At 40.0% G+C, this 26,097-nt stretch overlaps 1 protein-coding gene and 1 long non-coding RNA gene across 2 annotated transcripts; one reads left to right on the top strand and one right to left on the bottom strand.

The window, feature by feature from the left end:
* The first annotated feature begins 833 nt into the window (after positions 1-833).
* On the top strand, positions 834-20,980 carry PGM2 (phosphoglucomutase 2). Its single transcript, XM_075752330.1, has 14 exons — positions 834-997; positions 5,789-5,956; positions 6,838-6,944; positions 7,292-7,376; positions 8,667-8,750; positions 10,150-10,343; positions 11,509-11,698; positions 12,361-12,458; positions 14,931-15,111; positions 15,224-15,317; positions 16,156-16,285; positions 18,864-19,053; positions 19,704-19,837; positions 20,590-20,980. Exons 1-14 carry the CDS (start codon positions 926-928, stop codon positions 20,690-20,692), a joined length of 1,830 nt encoding a protein of 609 aa, XP_075608445.1. The 5' UTR covers positions 834-925; the 3' UTR covers positions 20,693-20,980.
* Positions 3,318-6,873, bottom strand: LOC142601767 (uncharacterized). Its single transcript, XR_012835382.1, has 2 exons — positions 4,855-6,873; positions 3,318-3,555 (listed from the first exon to the last, which is right to left on the bottom strand). It is a non-coding gene; the product is annotated as an uncharacterized LOC142601767 (long non-coding RNA).
* Positions 20,981-26,097: the final 5,117 nt, after the last annotated feature.

Raw genomic sequence — 26,097 nt, 5'->3', positions numbered from 1 at the left:
TTTTCCAAAACGGTACCTTAACTGTTATTTTTACTGATCAGTAGTGCAGAAGGATATTCATCTTTGCAAGTGATGTATAGCATTTCTGTATTTCTGTTGTTCATATACATTGTGGTAACATAGGAACTTTGAAAGGTTTCCAAATACTTGTACAACTCATTATTTCTATGAAAATTTACCCAAGTAGTACTCATTATTCTAACCAATCATACATGCCATTAATACATTATCTAGTGTATCCAAAATAACATGCAGAAACAAAATGTTACATCTGATAACAAGGAGTGGCCCCAACTTGAAAGGGTGCGATATACAGCAAATTTATTCACAAATAAACCCGTTGCTTCACATGAGCAATATATTCACAATACTGAACGAGGTCTTTTCGTGAATGGTATTTTCAGCCCCCGATAGCGGGAATGGAGTTAGCCAACTTCTCACAGCACTGCATAGGAACCATCCGGGATTCCTCAGGGTAACCTCTGTGCAGGGCTGCGACGTGAAGCCAGGCTGCTGCACCACCAGGGCGGTCACCGGCGTCACCGGCGGCCCCCGGCGTCACTGTCGGCGTCGGGGCAGCCCCTCGCCGCGTCCCGGGCGCGCAGGGCTTGGGAAAGGATAACGTTCAGCTCCCTGGTGAAATGCAGGGACGCGGCTCATCAGAGAAAATCATTAACCCCCCCCCCCTTCCCGAGCCCCCCCAGCCCCGCAGGCCGGCTCCGGCTCCCTGGCCGCGGCATAGGCAGGTGGGGCGGAGGTAGGGCGGCCCCGGCAGGGCCCTAGCCCTCGCCCTGGCGCTGACCCCGGCTTGGGCCCGGGCCCAGGCAGGCGGGCGGGGCGGAGTTGGGACGCCCCGGCGGGCGGAGCGGAGCGGACGTGTTACGGAAGAGGGAAGGAGCGGGACGGCGGCAGTGGCGGTGGCGGTATGGCAGCGCGGAGCTCCGCCGCGGATGCGGCGCTCCACCGTGCGGCCGAGCAGTGGTTGCTCTGGGATAAGGTGAGGGACGGCGGGGGGCGACGGTCAGCGGGAGCCCTCCGGGGCTCCGCCGGTTCCCCCTTCCCCTCAGGGGCTGCGGGTGCCGGGGCGGAAGGGGCCCTCTGGTCACGCAGGTGCTGGGGGGGGGAAGCGATGGGAGCGCAGGCTTGTGAAGTGACCAGACGGCGTGGGGCGAGTCTTGGCTTTTAAATCGTGTCGGTGCTTGGAGCGGTGGAGGCACTCGTTGGGTGCTTCCCGGCCGCTCTCAAAGCGGTGTGGCGGAGGGGGTGCTCTCCCCCCGTCTCCCCGTCTCATCCCGCAGGGAGCGGGCGCGGCAGCGCTGGCGCGGGTGGGGCTGTGGTTCCGGGCGTCGCTGCCGCCCCCCTCCCGGCGCCGTCTGTCGCCGGCCTGTCACCTCGGCGCTGATGTCATGTCATGCCATGTCATGCCATGTAGCGGCCCCCTCGTTAATTTAGAGACTCATCGAGGTGGTCTGTACGTGTCATCACTGCAGCTGGCTCTCAGCGGTATTGAATTTCTGTTTTAAAAGGGCCTGTATTGTTCCTAGCCTCTTCTCTTGTAGGGGCAGTTGATAGACTTGAATTATTAAAGGCAAGAATCCATTGCCGTGTTGTCTGTGTCTCAGTGTTAAAAACATCCAGGCACCTCCATAGTTTTTCTTTACTAAAATATTGTTTCTAAAAGACGTGGGCATGCTTCAAAAAAACTAGGAAATGCAGAATCTGTCCTGCTTCCTGATAGCATCGCCCAGTGCTTCTTGCCCCTCGCTGTTAATAAAATAACTCCTTAGTCTTCAATATTGTCTGGTTTCATGGGTTTTCCTCCCTTTTTCTGCTATTGCGTAGGAAGACTTTAGCATGCATTATTTCCCTTCTTCTTGAGGTGCTTAAACATTATAACACTTTTCTTTGTGTCTTCAGTTTTGGTCTTGACAGCACTATGCACGGAAGTAAAATCTTCTGTGTATTTCTGTATTCCACCTGTCTAAAGAAACGTCTGGAAATGTTTGTGTAGTTGCTGCTGCAGTTGATGCAGGCCTGTATTTGGTATACGTGGTTTGCATTGTTTGTGTGTCCCTGCACATGAAATTTGTTCGTTTGGCTGCATTGGAACACAGTGGCCGTTGCCCCCCTTCGGTCACTTTAATGGCTGCCCTGGGCTCACTGTCATACAGTGTTCTCTAGGTTTTGTGCAGTCCACATATTTTTTTGGTAAGGAGTCTGCTTATTTCAAGATTATCAAAGAAAAGAGAATAATTCTTTTTTGTTTTTTTAGTATAATTTCGAGGTTCTGAAGGATATCATTAGAAGTACCTCAAGTTTGTTGTGATTCTTCAGTAAAGATCATTCAACTGGTTAACTGATGTGTTACCCAGCTCTGTTCTTATTAATGATAATGCAGTGCCAAACCAGCCCTTCGTTCAGAAACGCTGGTGTATCACATCAAATGACAACAACCTTTTGCATCTTTTTTTTTTTTCCCCCGTTTAATTGATTTTGAGAAAACAGTCTGGTTTTAAAGGGCCTCCTGTTTCCATCACTTCCTTGACTAATGTGAGTTATGTTCCTGTCTTCTGTGTAATCATTTCATTTTCAACTGGTTATTCTGATTATTTTGTGAAACTCTCTGGAAATCCAAGGCAACATCTTTTATACTATCTTTACTTTTGAAAGGTTAGCTCTTTGTTAACAGTTGCATCTTTGACTCAGCAATAATTGACTGGTGTGCAATATCCATTGCTGGTTGCTCAAAAACGATGCAGTATTTTCATTTCTCAGGGAGCTCTTACATGTTTGTATTGAGTAACAAGAATCCGATATAACCCTTGTCCATTTACTCTGATATTAAAAAAAAAAAAGGGTCCTTTTTGATGTGTAGATATAGGTTAATGTTTAATGATGATAAGGTGCATGTTTCTTGCAAAATAATAGCTTGCAAGAGCAAGCCTCTATGCCTGAAGACGGTCTTGCTGACTTAACAGGAAGTTTTTACCTAGATGACAATTACTGAGCTTGTTACCAGGCTATTTTCATCACTATATTAATTACACTAGTATCATATTTTTCATTCTTTCTATTTTCAATCATAAAATTATGGTAGGTAGCTCCTGGTTTTGTTAAAACTTTTAGCCAGTAGCTGTGTGTCCACTCTAAAGCCTTGTAGGAATTCCTGCACTGATGAAGCCTCTTTGGGGCCTTCCTGTAGTGTAGATGAAGGTAAATAACTCAAGGGTTACCGGGTGATGTTTAAGCAAATTGCACTACTGGATATTAAATCTGTATTAAAACCTCTGCCGCTGTATTCACAGAAATCAGTATTCTCATATTTACATCCAGTTTTATTTGAGAGTAGAAAAAGCATAACCTGAGAGAACCAATGAGGAAGGGAAAAAATGGCACTTCATTGTTTGGATACCATCAGGTCCATCTTTAGTAGAGATGCTGTGAGGATTTGGGTTTGGCTTTTTTTTCTTCTTAAAAAAAGTTAAGTTTTATTCCTTAGCTGTATACGATGGCATCGTAACATTCCCAAAATTGAAACAAAATGGGAACAGTCATCTGTACAATTAAAAAAAAAAAAAAAAAGGTGGAGAATTCTGAGGAGAATATAGCCATAAACAGTTATAACAGTAATTCTGGAAAAATCCTTCTGCTGTATTGAACAGACTAGGGCCCGGCTTTTACCATTACTTTTTAGAGAAAGTGTGTGTGTGTCAGGAGGGAACAACGCAAACAACTAAATTCACAGAGTCAAGTTTTCTCTAGCAAATGACGTGGACTGAAACTCTGAGCCTCAGGCAGCCACTTGGATACGTACAATCCTTTAACCAGAGCTGAAAAGCTGGAGAATCCCTGTAGTTTCACGGTAGATACCAAAGCTGGGAAATTCCTCTAACAACAAAAACAAAAATTTCTTTGGTTGTGAGAGCTACGCTCTGATCCTAGCGTCAAGCTGCCCTTCTGTATTGGCATCGCAGTTTCTAGTCTGTCCAACATCTGTACAAACGTGTGCAGCGCCTACCTAAAGAGATGCTCATTTTGATGGTAAGAGACAACTCCTGTGCGCAAAGGTCGTGCGGGGGGGAGGGGGGGAAGGTGACTGGGCACTGTACCAATCCAGATGCAAAAGCTGGCATTCAGGCTTTTCCTACCAGACAGGACTTGAACTTCTTGCTGCAGTATCAGGCCTAATTTTTAAACAGCCTAAACTCAGAATAGTTATGCTGGCCTATATTATTCTATAATAACATAGAACTATATTTATTCTTGTAATTATAGAATACAATTATTCTATAATCATACAGAATTATGTTGAGCCTCCTACAAGGAAGTATCAGTTACAACATTCTTGAACTGGTAAATTGGTAATTCTTAAACTGGAAATTATTAATTCAGGGGTACCTAATTGCTTACTGCACCCAGGAAATCTGGTATTTTTCTTTAACGAGTCCAGCTTATTCTGCATTATGTAGTTTGCTCATTAGCACCAAAGGGTTAGCTTTTTGAGTGTTTATTTAATGGTGTTTGTCCTGCAGTAGCAGATGCACAGATCAACGATTAGGGCATCCAGACCCTGGTTGCAGTTTGGTTTCCACCTTTGCATGCAGGCTCACTCACATGCCTACTACTGTGCATGTTCTGTGGCATTTTCCGGAGCTGCAGAAAATACCTGGGTGTTTTTTGCCTAGGATAATATGCCTTCCCTTGCTGTAAGTGTACCTAGGTCATCCAAGAAATAGTGAAGTCTGTGATTTTTACGAGGTCATTCAGTTGACCAGAAATCAAAGCTTATGTCCATTTGGAAATTATAATCTTTGTACTGCAGCGTAAAGTGTGTGTAACCATGCGGTGACTAACCTGCAGAATATGCAGCCTCTCCACATAACCCTGTTGCCTGGTGGCTGGAGTGTGCCATCTGTCCTCTTGGCTCATCGGTTTTCAAGAAATCAAATATTAAACTTCACAAATCCCGTGTTACTAAGATTGAGATGTTGGGGCATACAGGAACTTTGCTAGTTCCGAAGTTTGGAAACAAACAGAATTAATAACAATAAAGAGTCAATATGAGTAATACACCAGGAAAAGCAGTGAGACTTAGAAACCCCTCGTTGTTGGCAAGCAGTCCGACGCAGCCTTTCCATCACCACTCTGCACAGTCATTTTATTTAAGAACGCAGCTGTCGTTGCTAAGCTTTCATCCTGAGGGTTGTGCTTATTTTTACAAGCATTACCTGCAAATATATTGCAAATTGTCATCTTTATCTTCTGACCAGTCTGCTTAGTTTTGCTGCTGCCTCCAATGTTAGTCAGTCTTGGGAACAGGTTATGATTTAATTTTTTTTCAAGTCTATTTATACTGCTATAGAAGTAACAAATATTTCTTAATCATCAGCTTAACTTTCTTTATATGTTTAGGGTAGTTCTTGTGATAACAAAAATTCTCTGAACTGTAAAGGTTTGTTTGGTTTTGGTTTTAAAACAAGAAAATATTAAAATAGACATCTTGGGAATATTTTCATTTCCCAAAATGTGATACATACACTGCTGTCAAGACAGCATGTTCACCTAAGGAGATACATCTAAAATAAGTAATACTTGAGATTATACTGACTTAAAATTAGGAAGATGTAGCAGGAGTTCTGGTGTTCTTGAAGTGGTGTGTGATGTTTTGATACTGAAATAACTGAGTACAGAGAGTGGGAAAGAAAGTCAGTTAGATAAGAAGCTTAAGGCTATTAAAACCAAACAAAAATAAACTATTTCCTAGAATATCTGAATTTTGAATCTACAGAATCCAAAAACTTCTGCAATTGTGAAGCAACTGGTTGCCGAAGGAAATGCCAGAGAACTGCAGAAATACTTTGGCTCACGGATGGAGTTTGGCACGGCGGGGCTCAGGGCTGCCATGGGAGCAGGGATTTCCCACATGAATGATTTGACCATTATCCAGACAACCCAGGTACTGTGGTTCGTGCTTTATCTCACTTAACTGGCTGTGTATATGAATGGAAGAGCCTCATTTATGACAAGCAAACGGGTATTCTATGGAAGTACGAGGTTTTTACCATTCCTCCAGTTTTCAGAAGTCATTTAAATGATAATTATTAGCTGAGTGCTGATCTCTGAAAACAAGCAGAGAGAAGCTATCAAGCCATTAAAATAAGTTATTTTCCATATTTGATTTGCAATTGAATTTCTACACAGCTACAGTTAAGCAGAAGTGGGTAAGTTAGTTCTGATGCAACAACTACAAAAAAACCCAAAGGTAGCCAGCATTTGGCAAAGTTCTGTGTATGTTGGACATAAATTTACATAAATACACTGAAGCTATATATACGCTTATAGGTCCTAAAGTAGATCTACTTGGGGAGAGCTTAAAAAAACCCCAAACCTTCAATTACTGCAGCCTGGAGTGGCGATGTACCATGTCCTAAACAGGTGTCATTACTAAGGGTGAGATTCAGTTAAAAAATGGAGAGATTTTAGTTTAAAACCTTAAATATTGGCCAGTTGTTCCCTTCCTCATCTGAGACTGAACACAGCTAAATCATTTCTCAAAACCTGTGATTCAGACTAATCGTGTTAACTGTTTCTTTCTGGAGTTGGTTTGGATTTTTGGAAAAGTACTTAAATGCTGTCCAGCTTCATTGTATTGCTTTGAAGGTTTCTGGTATTTCTTGGTGTTTACTGGTCCTAGACAAACTGGATCCCAGTCCAGTTCAGTGAGATGTGATGTGCACTCATTTTTCTAAGATGTCAACATCATAGCTATCACCCTAATGCAATGATAAATTAAATATTTAGATTGGGTTAGTGAGATGGGTTTGTTGTTGTCCTCAGGGATTTTGCAGATACCTTGAGAAGAATTTCAGTGACTTGAAAAAGAGAGGAGTTGTGATTGGTTTTGATGCTCGTGCCCATCTTTCCAGTGGAGGTAGTAGCAAAAGGTACTTTTTAGGTTTTAAGTATTTTGTAGATGTCTTGTGTGATCCATTATGGTTTTATATCTGCTTCAACAGTATTTTCTCTTTCTGTAGAGTGAATTAAGGTGAGGGATTTGTAGTATTTTTATATTTTGTTAGTGCCAAAGCATTTCTCAGAGTTGTGCTTTGTCTGTTGGGAATAGTGGTATTCAAACTGGGTCTGTATAGTAATTTGGGGTTTATTGATGTGGGGGTTTGTTTGTTTTTTATTTTAAATTGGAGTGTGTGTGTGTGGGGGAAGCTCTGAATTCTAGGAAACCAATTGGTGAGAAAATGAATATATTTCCTAGGCATCTTTTCTTCCTGTTTAGGTTTGCAAGACTTGCTGCTAACACCTTCATCAGTCAAGGAGTTCCAGTTTATCTGTTCTCTGATATAACACCAACTCCTTTTGTGGTAGGTTTCTCTTTTATCTTTTTATATACACAAAAGTGCTGTCGGATATCTTGCATTTCTTACATTAAGGAAAACTAGACAAACCACTTTTAAGTTTTTAAGCTCTACCTGCATTTAGTCTTATGCTCATTTAGCTGCATTTAGTTTACTACATCCACAGCAAGAGAAGGAAGAAGCTTAGTGGAATATCAGTGCCAGCAGGATGTGTTTCTGTTCATTCCTGCTTTCGGGCACATTTCTTGTAGAGGACATCTCATCGTTTCTAGATTGCTGTGGAGTCTGAAACATACACACACATCTAGTTTTTGTGAGTTTGGGTTGGTTGGTTCGGTGGGGTTTTTTAATTTTATTTTTTTTTCTTTTTAGGGTATTAAATCCAAAGTTGCCTTTTCAAATCAGGTGTTGTTGGAGTGTGGCAATGTTATGCTGGGAGGGTTGTTGAATATGTCTGTGTTTTCACCGTGGGATCACTAGGTGTCAGTGCTCTAGAGCAATGAAGAAAAGCCCTCCCTACCTTTGCAGTAAAAGCAACAGTTTCTCCAGATACTGGTTGCTCCAGGGAGTGCTCCCAGCACAACACAGCGGGGGTGAAGACTCTGAATGTAGCATTCTTGTACTGATACAAATTTTGGTAGATTTAGGGTCAAATTCTTCATCGTGGAGCTTAAAGCAGTGTTGCAAGAACTGCAGTTGATTGCATTCTCTATTAAATAGAGAGCCAGGAGTAAACTCGAACTGAACCTGTGGTCACAAATAATGCTGTATTTTTAATTCACTCCATCTGTTTTGGACTAATTTATAAGAGCTCTCTCCAAAACAATTCTTTTCTGAACCACAATGGAGTAGTTGCTCCACAGGCTGCTTTTAGAAGATAGTATGGACAAGACTGCTCCAGTTGTAATTCTCTACCTGATGCAGACTTCTGTCATGACCCCAACAGACTCTGCACCTGTAAAGACCCCAGGTATCTCAAGTCATTCTACATTAGGCAACACGTGCGTTCGTCTTCATTTTATAAAAACACTGCTCTAGAGATCCACAAAGCATCTGAAACAACACTAAGAACATATAAATGACAAAATGAACAAGAAAAAGCAAGGGCTAAAGTTGTGCAGGGTGGTGGGGTCTAGTGGAGCAAGTACTACTTTGCTTCTGCTTTAGAGTCAGTCTGTAGGAATCACATCCTGGCTTTCTTTTTGTTCAGCATTCTGGAAGTATTGCATATGCATGAGAATAAATAATATAGAACATTTTGCACATTCCACTTCAGATAACTTTCTCTTGTTACAGCCATACACAGTAACTCATCTGAAGCTTTGTGCTGGAATTATGGTTACGGCTTCCCATAATCCGAAACAAGATAATGGTTACAAGGTATTCCTGTACGATTTATTTTCCAGCTTTTTTCAAACATTTTTTTCCATGTAGAGACCCTAATACTATTATGTATAGTTCCGATCATGTTATAGACTAAATTAATTGATAGTTTGAGCTCTTCTAGATGTATGTATTTAAAGCTAGTAGCATGTTATACTAATAAGGTAATTAAAATCTTAGCTCTAAAAAGCAGGAAGATAAGTAATACCATTGCATATTTTGGAACACTTTGAAATATTAATTGACCTCTTTTCAAAAACATTAATAATTTCTCCAATTCATGATTTAAAAAGATCTCTGTAGTTTTACAAACTCAGAGAAGTAAAAATATGTGAAACCTAATGAGTTGCATGTAAAAACTGTTTTGAATAAATGCCATTAATTTCTTGCAGTATATTTTTCTTTTGCTAAGTAACAGAGTTATCAGTGTGACTTTTTTCTATGACAGAAATCTGCTTTCCACTGAAAAAACCATGGCTCAGCTGCCTGTCTGCCGGTCATATATGGGCTGTTTCCATAATAGAAAAATGGAAGTTGGGAGATCTTTTTTGTTGTCTTAATAGAAAAACAAAGCACTGTCTCTCCCTCCAGAACTTCATGTCTGTTTAAAATTGCTTTTTTTTAATATTTCATGTGTTGATCTTGATAAGTTTGTTTGGATGTTTTATCAATTACTTGCTAAATCAACTTCATTTTTTCCTCAATGTTTTGTTATTTGGGCTATGTATGTGCACGGCTCAGATGCGTTTAGGTATCTTTCCTTAAACTTGTGGTCTGTGAACCATCAGTAGAAGGAAGTGTGCAAACAACTTTCAAAAAGGAAAACATAATAAGTACACCTCTTCCTGGGTTGTAAACAGTCAACAAAAAAGGAGAAGACTACAAGTAATGAACATCTTGAAACTTAGTTGAATTTGTGCTTGCTGTTGTGACAACACTGCGGCTGTAGGCAGCTGCAAAGTTTTTGTGCCTTTTTCCTTAATTTGTTTTTGTGGTACATGTGTTTCATGTTTGCACACTTTTTTCCTCTTAAGAACTCTTCTATATATAATGATTATACGTAAAAATCTAGAAGAAAGTACATGAAATAGCATGGGCAAATTATCAGTCCCAAGGCTGGCAGACAGGCTGATACTTCTCAACAAATGAGCTGGGTCTTGTTTTGTGTTTCATTATGGATTTTGATATCTTCTGATAAAATTAAACAGGTTTTTTTACAGAACAAAGATGTGAGAGGAAACACTGAGAATATGAACAGGGGAATATTCTGGGTATACTTAAGCCTAATTTACTGTAATACTCTACTGACTGTAGTGCACCTTAGCCAACAAAAAAATAATAAAGCTATCCTACAATATTAATGACCAAATACTCAGTTACCCTATTTATTATTTAGGTTTACTGGGAAAATGGTGCTCAGATCATTTCCCCTCATGACAAAGGAATTTCTCAGGCTATTGAGGAGAACCAAGAGCCGTGGCCTCAGGCTTGGGATGACAAACTGATTGACAGCAGCCTGCTACTTCATGATCCATATGCCACGGTTAATAAGGAGTATTTCAGAGACATACAGAAACAGTGCTTTCACAGGTAACTGGTGTTAACTCTATTAAGAATAAGGGATTTTCCATCTAGTACGTCAGTGGGGCAGTTTAGATTGATGGAAATTGCGACAGCCGTGATCCTGCCATGACCCAGTTCTGTCTGTGCCTTCTTGGCATCTTTTGTGGTAGCACTGGCAGCTGTGTGGTGATGTAGCAAGCCAGTTCATAAAGCTGGTCTGGCAGAAGTCTAACCCAGCAAAGTGAGTGATTAGTTTGTGATTATATCATCTCCCTGTAGTTGCATGACCACGCATCAACCAAATGCCACAGTGAGACTGGGGCTGACTTGTGCAGCTGAGGGGTGAGCTGACACTGACGGTGCAACAGCCTTAAAATAGACTCCTAAGAGAGAAGGTGCATCAGGCTGTCACGCCAGTTCTGGAAGAAGGAGGTCTTGCTCTGTCATTCTAGCCTTGTGTGTGCTCCTGGTGGCCTTGGGTGCCTCGCACAAGCCTATTCCTCTCACTTGCTCAGTAAAAACTTTACTCAACAAAATCAAGTGGATGTTTCTCTTTGCGATTAACAAGTAGAATCAGTTTATGGGTTAGATGAGCAGCAACCTGTTAGATCTGCTTATTTACATCAAAATTTTAACCACCAGTAACCATGTTCTTACTCTCACCAAGAACAAAGTCAGAATTACTAGAAAGTTGGGGCTATGTGAGATATTATGCTGCCTTTTCAGAATAGGAGTTAAATGTCTCTTTAGGAGTTTGCATGCCCTTAGGTATGTTCTACACTTTCAGTAATGTACTTCATAAAAATAAGTGTGCTCAAATGAGGCACGGTGCTGTTGGTTCACTGGGTGCACAGTCATTGGAGCTGGTTTCAATGCCAGAGTTGGAGATGAAAAGTATTATTAGTCAGTGGTATTTGTTTTCCACTTGCTTCCTTTGGGGTTCAGAGTGTTCTAGCTTTCTTATTCCAGTGATTTGCACATACCAGGACGTAAGATATCAAGAGTGACTCAATATTACTGAAAAATGAGGCTAAGGCAATTTTCAAGCCATTACCTTTAAAATCTGACCTTCTTTAATTCATAATTTTAACAGTAATATAGAATACTGAGTCATATCTGTTTCCGAATGTAGTCAGTTTTGTGCACAATATTTTTCCATATCCGAGTTTACTGTTAATCTGTTTTATTTCAGGAATATAAACAAGGAAACAAGCCTGAAATTTGTTCATACTTCTGTGCATGGCGTAGGTCATAAATTTGTGCAGTTGGCCTTCAAGGCATTTGACCTTAGCCCTCCTTTTGCCGTTCCGGAGCAGAAGGATCCTGATCCAGAATTCCCCACAGTGAAGTATCCAAATCCTGAAGAAGGCAAAGGTGTTCTGGTAAATAGGTATTTTTTAAATAGTTGCAGTGATTTTCAGTGTTTCCTTTCTGCCAGTAGTCATGGCTATAAATATTGGTTGAAGGTCTATTTTGTTTCTGTTTTCATAGCCCTGCATTTAGTGAAGAGTTAGCTGGTATCCTTTCATTGAAATTTATAACTCTTTTTGAACCAGTCAGGTAATAATCAGCTATAACATTAAACTACTCTGTTCTGCGCTCTAACAGAATGGGCAGCATCTGCACATAGAACAAAGCGATACAGTTCCTTTTAAAAAATTAATAATGAAAAAATCTTCACAGTTGGTTTTGGAAAGTTTCTGCAATTTACATCTGAAATAGGACTAAATTGTTCTGATACGACACCAGGAGGGGGCAGAGGAAGTTCTGACAGGTGGTCAGTATTTCTGCTACACTTTGTTATTGAAGGATCCTGTTGAATCTAAGTAGGTTTTGACTCAGGATGCAGAAATGGAATGATGTAGGTGAAGTTAAATATCCTGCACCCTGCTGTGGCCAGGTTTTAAGTTTGTTTTTTTTGTAGAGAAACATGATTTTTGGTGTTTGAGATTAAATAGGGAAAATTATTTGAAACCTATAAAGAAAGTGAAAATATTATTTGGGAGAATTAACACTTACCTGGTTTTGCTTACCACTTTTCCAGACATTGTCTTTTGCTTTGGCTGAAAAAGATGGGGCAAAAATCATTTTAGCAAATGATCCTGATGCTGATCGACTTGCAGTGGCAGAGAAACAAGAGAGGTATGGTAATAAAGAAATGCAAACAATTTACATTTTTTACTTAAAGGCTAGGCTTATTTGGGGGGTTCTTGCAACCTGTGTTGCAGAGGAAGATAGAATAGTTATAGTAGTCATTTTTGGGCTGAAAGCACATAGAACTGTGAGAGGACTGTATGAAGCAAACCACAGGGGGGACGGTAAATGAAATAATCATTAATATTAGACACTGTACATAAGCCTACTTGACACTTGCTGTACTTGAGGCATGCACAGAAACATGTGAATTGTGATTGTGCTAGACCTTTTTAAAGGTAGCTTTTCAGTTAGAAATTTTTCACAAAAGACTGATAAACATTCTTTCATACAATGTTTATTAATAATTTGAATATTCAGGAAAACCTTTATAGTTCCCTGATAATCTCAGGAATAGGAACCATCCCTGTTCTTTAATACAAGTTCCTTCTTTCTCAAATACTGTAAGATGATTGGGGCCTCTCTCGCTCAGTTCCCCACTGCTATGCGTAATGTTACATACCTGCGTTTCACCCTTAAGCTTTGTCAGTGTTTGGTACTTCTCAGTGTAGTCATTTGTACTCTCTCCTTTAAGGACCAGCTATACATGCATTATTTATCTATGTATATCCTGTCAAAGAACGGGATCACAAAAGGTAAACTTGCTCAAACAGGGGCTTCTCATAAATTTTTCATATGTATGGAATGTGTAATCTATAGTTCTGACTCAGTATTGCCATCCCCTTATTTCATGCCCCCGATATTCTGTGCTTCTACAGTTGTCTGCATTTCTGTATTGTGGTTGTATTTGATGAATGAAAATAAGCTGAAGTACTGCACTTGGTATCTTATCATGTTTCTCTTTTATCTACCTTGATAAAGCAGAAACTACTCTGAGCAGTTAGAAACCATAAATCTTTAATAAAAGTAAACTTCAAAGTTTTCAGCTCAGAGAGGAACAGAACAAAAATCTGCTGCTGGGCCAGGAGCAGAAATAGTGTAAATGAATTCCCTATGCATGAGAACCAGAGGAGGGATGTAAAATGACAGCAGCAGTCCTTGGTACCCAAGGGATGAGATGGGCTCCTGCTAGATGTCCTCAGTAATTGTGGATGATGCAAGCATTTGGACCTGAATCAGTTATGCAAATTCCAAAAACCCAGTAAAAGGAGGCAGTGCAAATACCCGTTTTGCTTACCAGATAACCTCTTTTGGTCTTGTAGCAGCTTCAAAGGTTTATTTGGGTTTTTGTTGTTTTGTTGGGGTTTTTTTAACTTGTTATCCTCACAGTATGAACTAAGGAGGCTTCTCTGCCTTTACAAGAAGAATGGGCTAATTGGCTTTCTCTGCTGTATCTTTGGCAGCATTAGCTGGAATATTCTTACTTTAATGGGTTTGGCCTGTGCCAGCCTCAGTTGGCAATTCAGCATTGAGGAAAAAGCATAAAAAGGGTTAGTTTGTGCTGGTTATGATGGGTTAAAACAAGAATGCAAAAATCACTCACAGTTTTTCGTCTAAAAACTTACAGCTATCAGAGACTTGAAGGGGGGTGTTAGTTTATTGTATTTATCACCATTGAGAGCATGGTGCTCTCTTTCTGCTACCTCCTTGCTAATTGTTTAGCCAGTCTTAGTTGTCTCCTAACTTTTGGTCCTGCGTCCTCCTCTCAGGCCTCTGCTGTAGCTGTTCATACACTAATCGATTATTAATAATAGGCTTCTACAGTATCTGTACTTCTTCTTTGACAGAAACTCCTGCTAGAGCACACTCTCAGCGCTCTTACACTAAGTTGTCGCTGTGCATTGCTTTGTGCCTGTTGGCATCAAAAAATGCAGGAGACTGAGTCTGCTTCTCTTTCACAACAGGTACTGTTTCTGTAGGTCTTGATTTTTGTCAGTTTGGCAGTGTCTTTGTCCCTTTTTGTGACTGGGAATTTTTGGGCAATTTTGACATCTACCTTTCTCTTTTTCCTTAATTTTTTCTTGTTCTAGCAACATGTCAATGTTAATCTTTTTTTACCTGTTTGAGATATTTTCCAGTCTTCTTCAATGACTAATTGGTGTATTTGTGATTAAGTAAAAGGTATTTGTCACTGAGTCAACTAAAAATACTGATCACTTGAGAATTGTATTTTTGTGTCTCTGTGCTTGTCTTAATCATTGATTTTATAATTTGTCTGCTGAATATTTTTGTTTTACTTAAAATATGCTGGAAATATCACTGTTTCATCTTTGGATAGACTCAAAAGCTGGTACGTATGATGGAGGAGGAAGGTAACCACTTCAGAATTCTTTGGGGGAGGAATTTTTTTGTTTTTTCTTAATGAACACATACTAGCTTGTTACTGTTACTTGGAACTCAAAGATGCAGTGGTTTTATTTGCTAGTGTTCACGTATGGAAGAACCAGTAGATTAATTTTTTTTCCAGTATTATCCTTTGAATTCATATAGTTTCTATTTTATTTTTTTTTTTCCATCCAGTGGTGAATGGAAAGTGTTTTCTGGAAATGAGCTGGGAGCTCTTTTAGGCTGGTGGATCTTCACTTGCTGGAAAAATCATAATAGCGATACTTGTGCCATTAAAGATGTCTACATGTTATCCAGTACTGTTTCTTCCAAAATCCTGAGAGCGATTGCACTAAAGGAAGGTTTTCACTTTGAGGTAAGCTGTTACACGTTATTCCATGTTCTTTTATTTGCTTACCTACACAGTGGCATATCTTTGTAAAACACTGCTTTTATTTTTAATGCCTTTTTTCTCCTCACTGCTGTAGGAAACACTGACAGGTTTCAAGTGGATGGGCAACCGAGCCAAACAGCTCATGGACCAGGGAAAAGCTGTTCTTTTTGCATTTGAGGAGGCTATAGGTAAAAAACAGAATATTAAGTTCTAGTATCCTGTAAAATAGTGGAAGTAGGACTATTGCAAAAAATGACAATGTAAAGTTGCCCTCAACACAACAGGTGTATTTCCAGTTCCATCCATTTGGATGCTTGATATCACTAGTTGTAATCCTTTGTATCTCTGCTTAGCACAGAGTATGATGATTTCAGTAGCATGGCTATGTAGACTTGGACTGCAAATTCTGCACAAACTATTTAAAAAAACCAAACAAACATGTTTTTCAAACTTGAAGTTGAGTATGTTTAGCTGACAGTTTTAAGCTAAGTTTAAATGTGAATAAAATAAAGTAAAAACTCCCTCAAATTATACTTGTATAAACTGGAAAGCCATGATTAAAAGCTATAAATTTGTGAGAAGGAAATTGTAAAGCTATAATGCTATTTCTGAAGTATCTCAGTACCTGAAAACCAGAGAAAATGTAACTAATTTCACGGATAATTATCAATGTTACCATATGCTACCATGTAAGGGTAATCACATTTGAGACAAAGTGCTATACTTGCATTGTTCCTGCAGTGTGGCATTTTTCTTTCATGAGAGCTCCAAAAGTACTTGGGAGCATCTGGCACTGATACGATATAAATCTGTCTCTGTCTTGAAATTCCATTAAATACCCTGCTTATCAAAATTAACACTGATTAGAAGATAAAATTTTTCCATTTTTGGTTTAACTCTAAAATGTCTGTACTATGGTAATGTGCATGTCTCCTTTAAAAGATGTTGGTTTGATTAACACACTCTCCCATTTTATCTTACTTCCTCATAAAAATATATCAAATGCATATAATTTTCTTTGTTTAGGGTATATGTGCTGTCCTGCTGTTCTGGACAAAGATGGTGTCAGTGCTGCTGTTATAACTGCAGAGATGGCTAGCTTTTTGGCAACCAGGAATTTGTCTTTGTCTCAGCAGCTGAAAGCTGTCTATGATGAGTGAGTTTGATTATAATTGTTTAATTTTCAGATTTTCTCCATTCCATATACCGGGGTTAATAGGGACTCAATGCAAACTATACTTCATCATAGTAGATGAAGAAATAAAAATTGGGTTCTTGTAATATAACATAATTCTGTGTTAATAGTAGTCTTCTAGAAAGCGCTCGTGCCTCAAGGGCATGAATACACTTACGACTTTGTTTTGTGTAATGTTAAGGTATTTTAAAAATAATAATATTACCTTACTAATTTGCTATTAGTTAATGAGATTTTTGCTTGTCTAAAAGGTTTCTCCCTTTTGTGAAGTCCTGCTCTTCAGTCCTTTTACAGAAGATTGACCTGTCTTTTGGCCAGCAGTATTGCTGTGTAGTAGAGATTGTAGTGCCTCTTGCTGTTAAAACGTGCCAGATGTACAAAAACGCTGATGGCAGAATGGGTCTAAGTAGCTCTGGCATATTTATGCTACTCATAGAAGCCAGCTTGCTTCTGTCCCACTTGCAGGGCTACCTGTGATTAAATTAATTCTAGCTGGCTCTAAAGTTAGGCTTGTTATTATATTATTCTGTCTTTTTTTGATGGATAGTGTATGTTGGTTGTCTTTTCGACTCCCAAATACTGAGATTGGAGCTGATTATGCAGAAGGGCTGTGACTGTTTGGCCATGACTATTGGCTATATACAGCTGGGTATCCCTCTGAGAGCTTCCAATGTGAGGCACTATTTTTCTATTGTTCTTGTTTAATGTGTTCAAGGACCTACAGAAATGAATAGCAAAGATGGCTACTGGATTTCATGGGCCAGAGAGTGGGGGTTTTTTGAGGGGTGGGGTGGGGTTGGGTTGTTTGCTTTAAAGAAGGGAGCAGTGCAGGCAGGCAGATACTCTCCACATTTCATGTCTCATAGACACTAACAAAGGAGTGGTGGAGCCTGCAAAGAGACTCATGGAAAACTCCAGCCTTGGTGCTTCTTGTTTTCCAGTTCTCAGATCTCTCATTTGCATTCAGCACTGGCCGTGCTTGTTTCATCCACTGTTTAAAAAGGAATCAAGTGGCAAAGACTTGCTAACACCCTGCGTAAATAAATTGTGGAATTTATCAGCCATTGTACCTGGCAGAAGTAAACAGTAAGAAGAAGAGTGGAAGAGGAATTCATGCCCAGAGCTGCAAATATAGCATCTGACGTGAGATGTCCCTTAATTACTAATAGCTGGAAGTGTATATTCAAAGAATTACCCTACTCTGGCTCGCACTGTTTATTTTTTTAATACTTATTCAGTAAACACCTGCTTCAGGTTCCCCTCAGAAACAATTGTTAGCAGTGGAACTCAGCTATGCCACAGTGCTGCTGTGTATGTTGCCACTGAAGAGGATTCTGGAAGTCAGAGCTTATGTAGCATAAAAGCAGTCTGTAGCTGCACCTCAAAGTAAGATGTCACTGCACATAGTCATTGTTTGTGGAAAAGCTACAGATACAGGGGAGGATACAAATCTGTCTTATTAAATGGATGCCTGATAACTGGAGGGGGTTCTTGTTTTGTTTTGGGGGGGTTGTTCTGTGTGTGTTTGGTTTTTGTTTGCTTGTGGCTAGTATAGAGTTGCAGTTTTCTACTGCTTACTACTTTATTCTTCGTTAGATTTGTGAGTTGCTGTTCAAACAGAGGAAACTCTACTCTGTATTTTGGAGGTACAGAACAGGAATCTGTTCTCAAAGAAGTCAGTGCAGATCAGGAAAAGGACACAGTCCTAGCAGGCTCATCACTTCTTTCAAATATAGGATAGGTTTTGTAAATTCCCTTGCTGGATTCTCAAAACTGATTTAACAACTATTGACCTTCAAGATGTCTATTTTGGTATAAACATGACCCTATTTAAGCAACCTTTCAGGTTTCTAGCATGAACATCCCAGTACTAATGAAAGGTTCTGCCCTTCAGACTTTCCCTGGCATCAAGGATACTCATGAAGTATGGATCTGTAGTAAGAGCTCACTTAAACAACCAGTCCGGGCTTGTATGCTTTTCAGCAACATGCTGTTTTGAAAAAGTCAGTCTTAGCAGGTCATTCGTCTTTGATGCAGATTCTGCATCATATTACCTGGCAGTGAACGGATAAGGTAAAGAGACGCTGTTCAGAACAGTTTGGTTTAGTAGAAGCACTTTAATAGGACAGCAGCTTCTGCAGTGTGATTGGAAAAAACACTCTGGAATTTGTTTTACTCAGAAAAGGTCAGCTGGAATCCAGTCAAGGAAGCTATTTAGATGTAGTCTGTTCTCTTCCTATGGTGGTTAGATCTCTTCAAGGCAATAATAACATCTTTTTTCCTTCTGGTTTAGCAGTAAACTTTCTCATTTTTAATCATTAAAAGGAAAATATGTGTGTACAGAAGTTTCTTTAAAGTACATAAAATAGGACAATTAAGCTGTTGAGGCCTTTTTAAAATTGTAAGGGGTTGAACTGATGCTACAGTTGGGTGACCATGAGTATAGATTCATGCTTTATAGGAGGTTGTATAATGTGTACGGTGTACAACTCTAAGAAGAGCATTGCTTCTTCAATTCATTAATGCTGTGTCTTCACAGATATGGCTTCCATATTACCAAAGCTTCGTATTTCATCTGCCATGATCCTAAAGTTATTCAACAGCTTTTTGACAACCTTAGAAATTTTGATGGAAAAAACACATACCCAAAATCTTGTGGTAGATTTAAAGTTTCTGGAATAAGGGATCTAACTACTGGATATGACAGCAGCCAGCCAGATCAAAAGGCTGTAAGTATATTTTTGAAATTATGTGTAGATCATTTAAGTATGTATATACACATATATAAAAAAATTCTCCAGAGAAGTGCTCTAAATGTTGTGTTACATCCTGAGTTTTAAACTAAGTTGCATTGGAGATGATTGTTTTGCCTTGGTGGGAGGAAATGAAGGCTGGGAGAGGGGGAGGCGGGTTGGGGCTTTTGTTTGGTTTTCTGGTGTTTTTTCTCTCCGAGATGACAGTCTGTAAAGGGAAGTAGGAGGATCTCGCTGTGTTGCTACAGCAATCTTGCATTATCTTGTTGTAAGTTAAACTGTCTACTGAAATGTGGCTTTGGGTTCTTTAGTCTTCTGCAACCCATGTTTCTCTTCCTCCTGGGAAATGCCATCACAGAGCAATTTCTATTTGCAGTAAAAATGTTGACTAGCCTTGAAATGAGCTACCTAGCAGCAATGTACTGCTTCTGGATTCTAGGTTGCGGGTAAGACTGTCATTTGTCTGTTGTGGTCTCAAGGCCACAGTGATGAAGAAAACAGAAAAAAGCTTAATTTTAACTGATCCTTTAGTTATATTGTATGACATCAAGTCATGGGTTTTGTCTGGAATTCATTATATATAGTGACTTTCCAAGTTTCTAAAAAATTATTCTTACTATTTCTAGATACTTCCCACTAGTAAAAGTAGCCAAATGATAACGTTCACTTTTGCTAATGGAGGAGTAGCCACAATGAGAACCAGTGGGACGGAACCAAAGATCAAATACTATTCCGAACTCTGTGCACCTCCTGGAAACAGGTATTGTCACTGACAGTAGTAAATTCTGTGTGATAGGGGGTGTGTGGCTTTTTGGTATTGTTTTGGTGGGAAAGGGGCTCTCCATGATCAAATAATATTACTACTGTCATCATTTTAGCAAAATTTGCGTAAAGCTTCAATTCTGCAAAACTTCTGATGCATTCTTGTCACTGAAGTTCCTTTGAACTTCATTTCACATTCAGTAAAAACAATACGAAGAAAAACATTTTGCCTTAAATAATAGTGGGTATATTCACTCTCTTTTTACATACATAGTTGCTTTAACCTTGTATAACTGTATGAAAAAGGTTTAAAATACATTAGAACACTTTAATGTTTAGTAATTATATCCTTGACTAATAGCCTTGGAAATCATATAGTCTTAAAGATAAGCAATTATGAACTTATGTAATAAAAATAATGCTTACTCGCAGATGCAAATGCATCTGAAATTACAAGTATAAAAGTTAGATTTCTAATTACATACATTTAGTAGTAGAAGATCTTCTGAACTCAAACTAGCTGTTCTGTTTTAGAGTATATTGTGGGCTTATGTTTCTCCATATAAGTGCCTTCATGCACATCAGTTGGAAGTGAACATCAGTGCATTACCATAGAAGTCAAGTGTATATACTTTTAGCCTTAATAGAAAATGTTTGTCTAAAACAATGCAACAGACTTAAAAATACTGTGCTTTTTAGCTTCTCCACTGTGACGCTGTTTTCTGTATTTGTGTGGATTTTGTTTCTCAGTGACATTGAACAACTGAAGAAGGAACTAGATGAATTGGTCAGCGCTCTTGAAAAACACTTCTTTCAACCAGAAAAAAATAATCTTCAACGAAAGACTGAGTAAAATAGCAAAATTACTACCTTAATTGGTTTTTGCAGCATTAGAAGTGCATTATTTAACAAGTAAGCATTTTTAGGACCAAACATCTGAGAACTCAGACTAAAAAGACTTCTGCTTTTATTAAGAGTTATTCTGGGTACTCTTGGATCTAGTATCTTACTTTAGAAGGAAAGTACCTTTACCCTTAAAGGACCAAAAACTCCAATCAGTTGAATTAAAAGCTTTATGAACTAAAAGTTGACTGCAAATGTATTTCAATCAAACCTTGTTTTAATTAAATATTATAAGTAATACCCTGTTTTGTGGGTACTTTTATTTCTTTTGTGTGTGTGTAATCTGATACTACTATGCAACTTAATCTAGGTTTAGATTTGCAAAGCAAGTCCTTCTGTTAACAAGAAACACTGAAAGCCTGTGGTGAGACTTTGACAAACTTGGGGCCAATGTTTCAGAAATAGTGATCTTTCTTGGGCATTTTGCCCAAATAAGCAAGAAAGTCACAGTGAATTTGCCAGAGAGCTATTTGCTGTGGGACTATATATCATATTCCAGGTTAGAGATACTAAGTGTACTAAACTGCCTTTTAATACCATGAACATACTATGATAATTTATCTACATACAGCACCTTTCTGTTGCTTCATTGAACTGCATAGTTCAACACATACCCCACTCTCAGAATCTGTACAATTAGACATACTTCTGCATGTCTAATTTAGAGCAGAAGTTTCCATTTTATTGCATGCTGTTGTCTGCACTTGCAGACCCTGAGAGGGTTATTTGGACGTTTCCAGTTGACTTTAATACAAGGGGTTTATGCATTTTCACTACTTGCTTTGGATATCGGTGTAGCTCTAACAGCCCCAGTACTTTTTGGGTAAAGACACTGCTGGTGTCCCATGGAAGTTGACTAGTTGCCAGACCAAGCTTAGATCAAATTTAGCAAATTATTCATAAAGGATCAAACTTGCCATTCCATCCCCAGTAAATACTAGCTTACCTGGTTAGACAAGATGGTAAGCAAAGAGCACTGGATGCCTGCTTTTACCTTACAGACTTTAGAGTTACCATCAGAGGACACAAGGAAAGGAGTAGTCCCTGCATTCTGTGGCTGTCACGTCATTTTTTCTTGGCTGTGCAGAGTCAAAGGCAGCATCTGAATCATTCATACTGAGGTCCACCTGTATGACGCAGAAAATTAACTTTAAAATAAAGTAGTAAAAAGGGTACTGAGGAAACAGAGTATGCTGTTAATCAAATCCTAGTCCTTTTAGAGTAGAAAGCTAAAAAGATAGCTTATTAGTTTGTCCAGAAAGTGCTTGTTTACATCTTCTACTTTTCCGTTTCCATTTCTCTGATACTAAGCCAAAGAAGAGACAAGGTTTTATTGATACATGTTTATTTGGTGCCTTGAATAATGCAGTCCATACTCCTAAATAGGACCCTGGGGGTTACTGAATGTAGTAATAACTGTAAAGAGAATCTCAATATTGACTTCAGTGCAGTCAGCTCTGTCACATTGCATGAAACTTCTGCACATACCAAGTCCCACTGTCCTTTCCTTCTGAAAATAAAACCTAAGGACAAATTAAAGGCTTAAAATAAATATATAGTATTTTAGACTTTTTCCATGTGTGTTAAGTGCGCTAAAACAGGCATTTGGCATGTTGTAAATCTGAACTGATTCTCAAAAGGAAAGTAGAACTTCTTAAGACACTGACACTCTTTGATAGATGAATTGATCACCAATCCATTTCCACTTGACCTTGTGGTAGAAAAGTCTATTAATCTGTTTTTTTCTGATTAAAGAAACTCTTTGTTCCTGAAATCTGAAGGCAATATTACTAGTTTTTTAACATTTTGGGTTTTGTCATCTTATTTTTGTCCCTGGAAGTATGTTGAGTTCCAAGTCCAACTCATGCCTTACATCTAGAACTGAGATGGGGAGGGATTTCAAGACCATCTATAAGAGGGGAGGATGGAAACAAGGATCTGTTATTAGGGAATTAAAATGACAATGACAACTTTAGCTTTTGACATAGTCCAAATTTGAAGTATTTCATAATAGTAGATGTTCCCTTGTTTCATTTCTTCTGCATCCTCAATACCTGTGATGCTGGGTCCCCAGCTGCTCGAGACCTAGAGATGTGTGATACAAGTTTGTGAGACCAGAGTATGAAATGGTACTGACACAACACAGGAAAAAACATGCACTCGGGTCTCTGAGGATTCTGTGGTAAGTTTCAATGTGGCTAGAGCTGAGAAGAGAAATTAAGCAGGAACCTTACTCACTGCTCCCTAACCCTGCTATTGCAAAGGTTCTTTCCATGCCCTTCAGCACAGGAGGTCCTGCTTTCCTTCATTGATGAAGAGGCAATAGGGAGATGTGAAGAGAAGGTAAGGGGGAAGATTAAATTGAGATAGCATGTGGAGATTGTGTACTGCTGTACTCAGGTAGGAAAACAAAGCTGAAATAGCTCCCATGTGCTATTATTCTGTCTTACACATTGATTGAAAGAAAAGAGCAGGAGGATGAGAAGCAGAATGGAAGACCGGGACACCTGATTCTCCTAACTTACCCTTAATTTGTTTGCTCTGCCATTCCTGGTACATCCTCCTTTGAAGGAGCGCTGTCTTTTGGGTGTGTGGGTTAAGGGTTGATGTTGGGCGTTACGTTCAGCTGCACCATTAGTTCTGGCAGAACAGCTTTCAGATGAAGCTTGCACAGCAAATGGAATCTGGTTTGGTAAATGTAAATTAAGACTTACATACATTCACAACCATAGCTACATACTCTATAAATAAAAAACTTTAAAGCTTTATTATCCTTCCAGAAGCCAAGTTCTCTATCCTTGTTATTTTCAATACCACTTGAAGATTGCACCAGTAGTGCAGCTGAGTATGGGGAAGGAACCTCTTGGAAAGCTCAAGAAATTTCTCAGCATCATGGCGAGAGGGATGCATGTGCCATTCATGTTCAGCTGTGACTTGTTTCACCCTGCATGCAGATGTGATTGGTTTTTCAAGGAGTAACACTTTTTATCTGGTGGCATTGGGCTTTTCGGGTTCTGGGTAGTCATCTACTGCAACCTGGTAGTAGTCTGTCACTATGGGCCTGACACATACACAATTGAATGTCCGTGCCTGTCTCTAGCCCAATGTCAGGTTGGGGGCAGGAGGAGGAGACACAGGCACATAGTCCCTAGAACAGAGTAAGGGGCTTTATTTCAAGGTACTGGCTACATAAGAAGTGGAAGGGTGAACATTGGGCCTATACCTGAATTTCACTCTTGGAAGAATTGAACATGTGGCTTGTGACTTAACCACAGGCCACCCTTGCAAAACATGGTTTCCTGCACTACACTGCAGCCTGAGCTTCAAAGCAAATGGCTTTTCACAAGGTCCCAACCCAGACTGCTCGCTGCCTGGCTAGACGACATTGGTCAGTGATTCCAAGACTGACTTGTTTGTGGTATCCAGCCTCCATGTGATCACTGTGGACTGAGGGTCAAGATTAAGACAGGCAACCCAGCAGCAGCACCTTTGCCAGAAGATCGAGCAGTAAGGGGCACACCATGCTGAGGTGTGCATCATCTTCCAGCATGCTGAAGACAAAAGCTGCTTGAAAGAAACATGCTGAAGCAAGAGCTGCAGTACATATACGATGAATATAAAACACTCCCTCAGCAGCTTACGTAGGCAGGGAACAAGTGGTGCTGCAAACCTATGGCACACGGGGTGGATTGTGCAGCCTGTGGCACCAGTTGTACTTGCCCTTAAACTGCAGTGTGGATGGATGCACTGCAGCTGGCCGGGCCAGCTGTGTTACTCGGCTGGTGAGATCCCCAGCCAGGTTTGTGGGGTCCCAAGCTGGAAAGCAGAGACAGAGGAACAGTTCTACAGGAAGCAGGCTGGGGCAGTGCCTTCAATTCGGGTGCTGATGAGCTATACCCAAGCTTTGTGGATCTGTACAAGCCTGCAGCCCCGGGCTTTGTGGAGGGAGGCAATTCTCTCTCTGCTCCATCTTGTGAGACCCCACCTGCAGTACTGCATCCAGCTCTGGGGGCCCCAGTACAAGAAGGACATGGAGCTGTTGGAGCGAGTCCAGAGGAGGGCCACAAAGTTGATCAGAGGGCTGGAGCACCTCTCCTATGAGGACAGGCTGAGAGACTTGGGGTGGTTCAGCCCAGAGAAGAGAGGGCTCAAGGGTGACCTCATTGCAACCTTTCAGTATATAAAGGGAGCTTAAAAGAAAGATGGAAATAAACTTTTTACCTGTAGTGACAGGACAAGGAGTAGCAGTTTTAAACTGAAATAGAGTAGATTTAGACTGGATATAAGGATGAAATTTTTTATGATGAGGATGGAGAGACACTGGAACAGGTTGCCCAGAGAAGCTGTGGATACCCCATCCCTGGAAGTGTTCAAGGTCAGGTTGGATGGGGCTTTCGGCAACCTGATCTAGTGAAAGATGTCCCAGCCCATGGCAGGGGAGTTGGACTAGATGATTTTTAAAAGGTCCCTTCCAGCCCAAACTATTCCATGATTCTTTTTATTTTCATTTGTTGCATGGGAGGTCTCGCATTTCTTTTGTGGTAAAGGATGCTTTACTGAATTCATGGGGAAGGTCTGAAGACTGTCTGTCATCCTTCTTCCATCTTCCACCTAACTGATCTCCTAAACTGGTTACCTCTACCAGTACAGTGAGACCGTGAGTTATTGTCATCAGGCTGAGAACCCCTTTTTTTTAAGGTTATACTGAAGGTCTCATGGAGCAGGTGAATATGGTAGAAGGCAAGACAGAAGGGCCTTTATAGCCATCCCACAAAGGCCTATGGAAGATTGTGTGCTGTACACTGAGTGGATGCACTTGGAGAACTCTGCAAGTGTCTTAGAAGTCTGGCAGCGGGGCAAGCAATGAGCTGACGTATACTGAGACATCCTTAAGGTGGCTTTAGAGCATCCTCAGAAACAGTACAGATATGGTCAAGATGATGGCCAAATCTCTATCATTCTGTCTTCCCACAGACAAGGAATTTACTTGCTCCATTCCCTGCTCTGTTCCAAAGAGACGTTCACAACCTTGGGTGGGGGGAACAAAAAAAATCCACGCTGGTTTATTAAGCTGATGATTGAAAAATTATGACAAACTACAGAATTACAAGATGAAACTTGTTGCTAGAGTCTTTACTAACCTTGTCTTGCATCAGAGAAAGAGGATCTAGAACTGAAATAAAGAACTGAAACAAAGACTGTAGTAGTATTGCAAACTGGAGAGAAGTTAGTATTGCAAGTTGGAATGGGTGCTAAGCTACAGCTTCTTCACAGCTAGTTGGATTCCTCCATCAGTGCTGTGTAAGATAATAAAGCCAATTTAGAGATGATTAGTCCCAGGACAGACATTAAAAA

The sequence above is a fragment of the Balearica regulorum genome, chromosome 4 (genome assembly GCF_011004875.1).
Source record: "Balearica regulorum gibbericeps isolate bBalReg1 chromosome 4, bBalReg1.pri, whole genome shotgun sequence".
In the NCBI taxonomy this organism is placed as follows: domain Eukaryota; kingdom Metazoa; phylum Chordata; class Aves; order Gruiformes; family Gruidae; genus Balearica; species Balearica regulorum.
The sequence above is the reverse complement of the archived record's forward strand: the minus strand, read 5'-3'. Positions and strand labels throughout refer to the sequence as shown.

Coding starts and splice junctions, on each gene's coding strand:
- PGM2 (XM_075752330.1), top strand. CDS start 926: ATGGCAGCGCGGAGCTCCGCCGCGGATGCGGCGCTCCACCGTGCGGCC. Junction 8,751..10,149: donor AACAAGATAATGGTTACAAG/GTATTCCTGTAC, acceptor TTTATTATTTAG/GTTTACTGGGAAAATGGTGC. Junction 15,318..16,155: donor TGCATTTGAGGAGGCTATAG/GTAAAAAACAGA, acceptor TTCTTTGTTTAG/GGTATATGTGCTGTCCTGCT.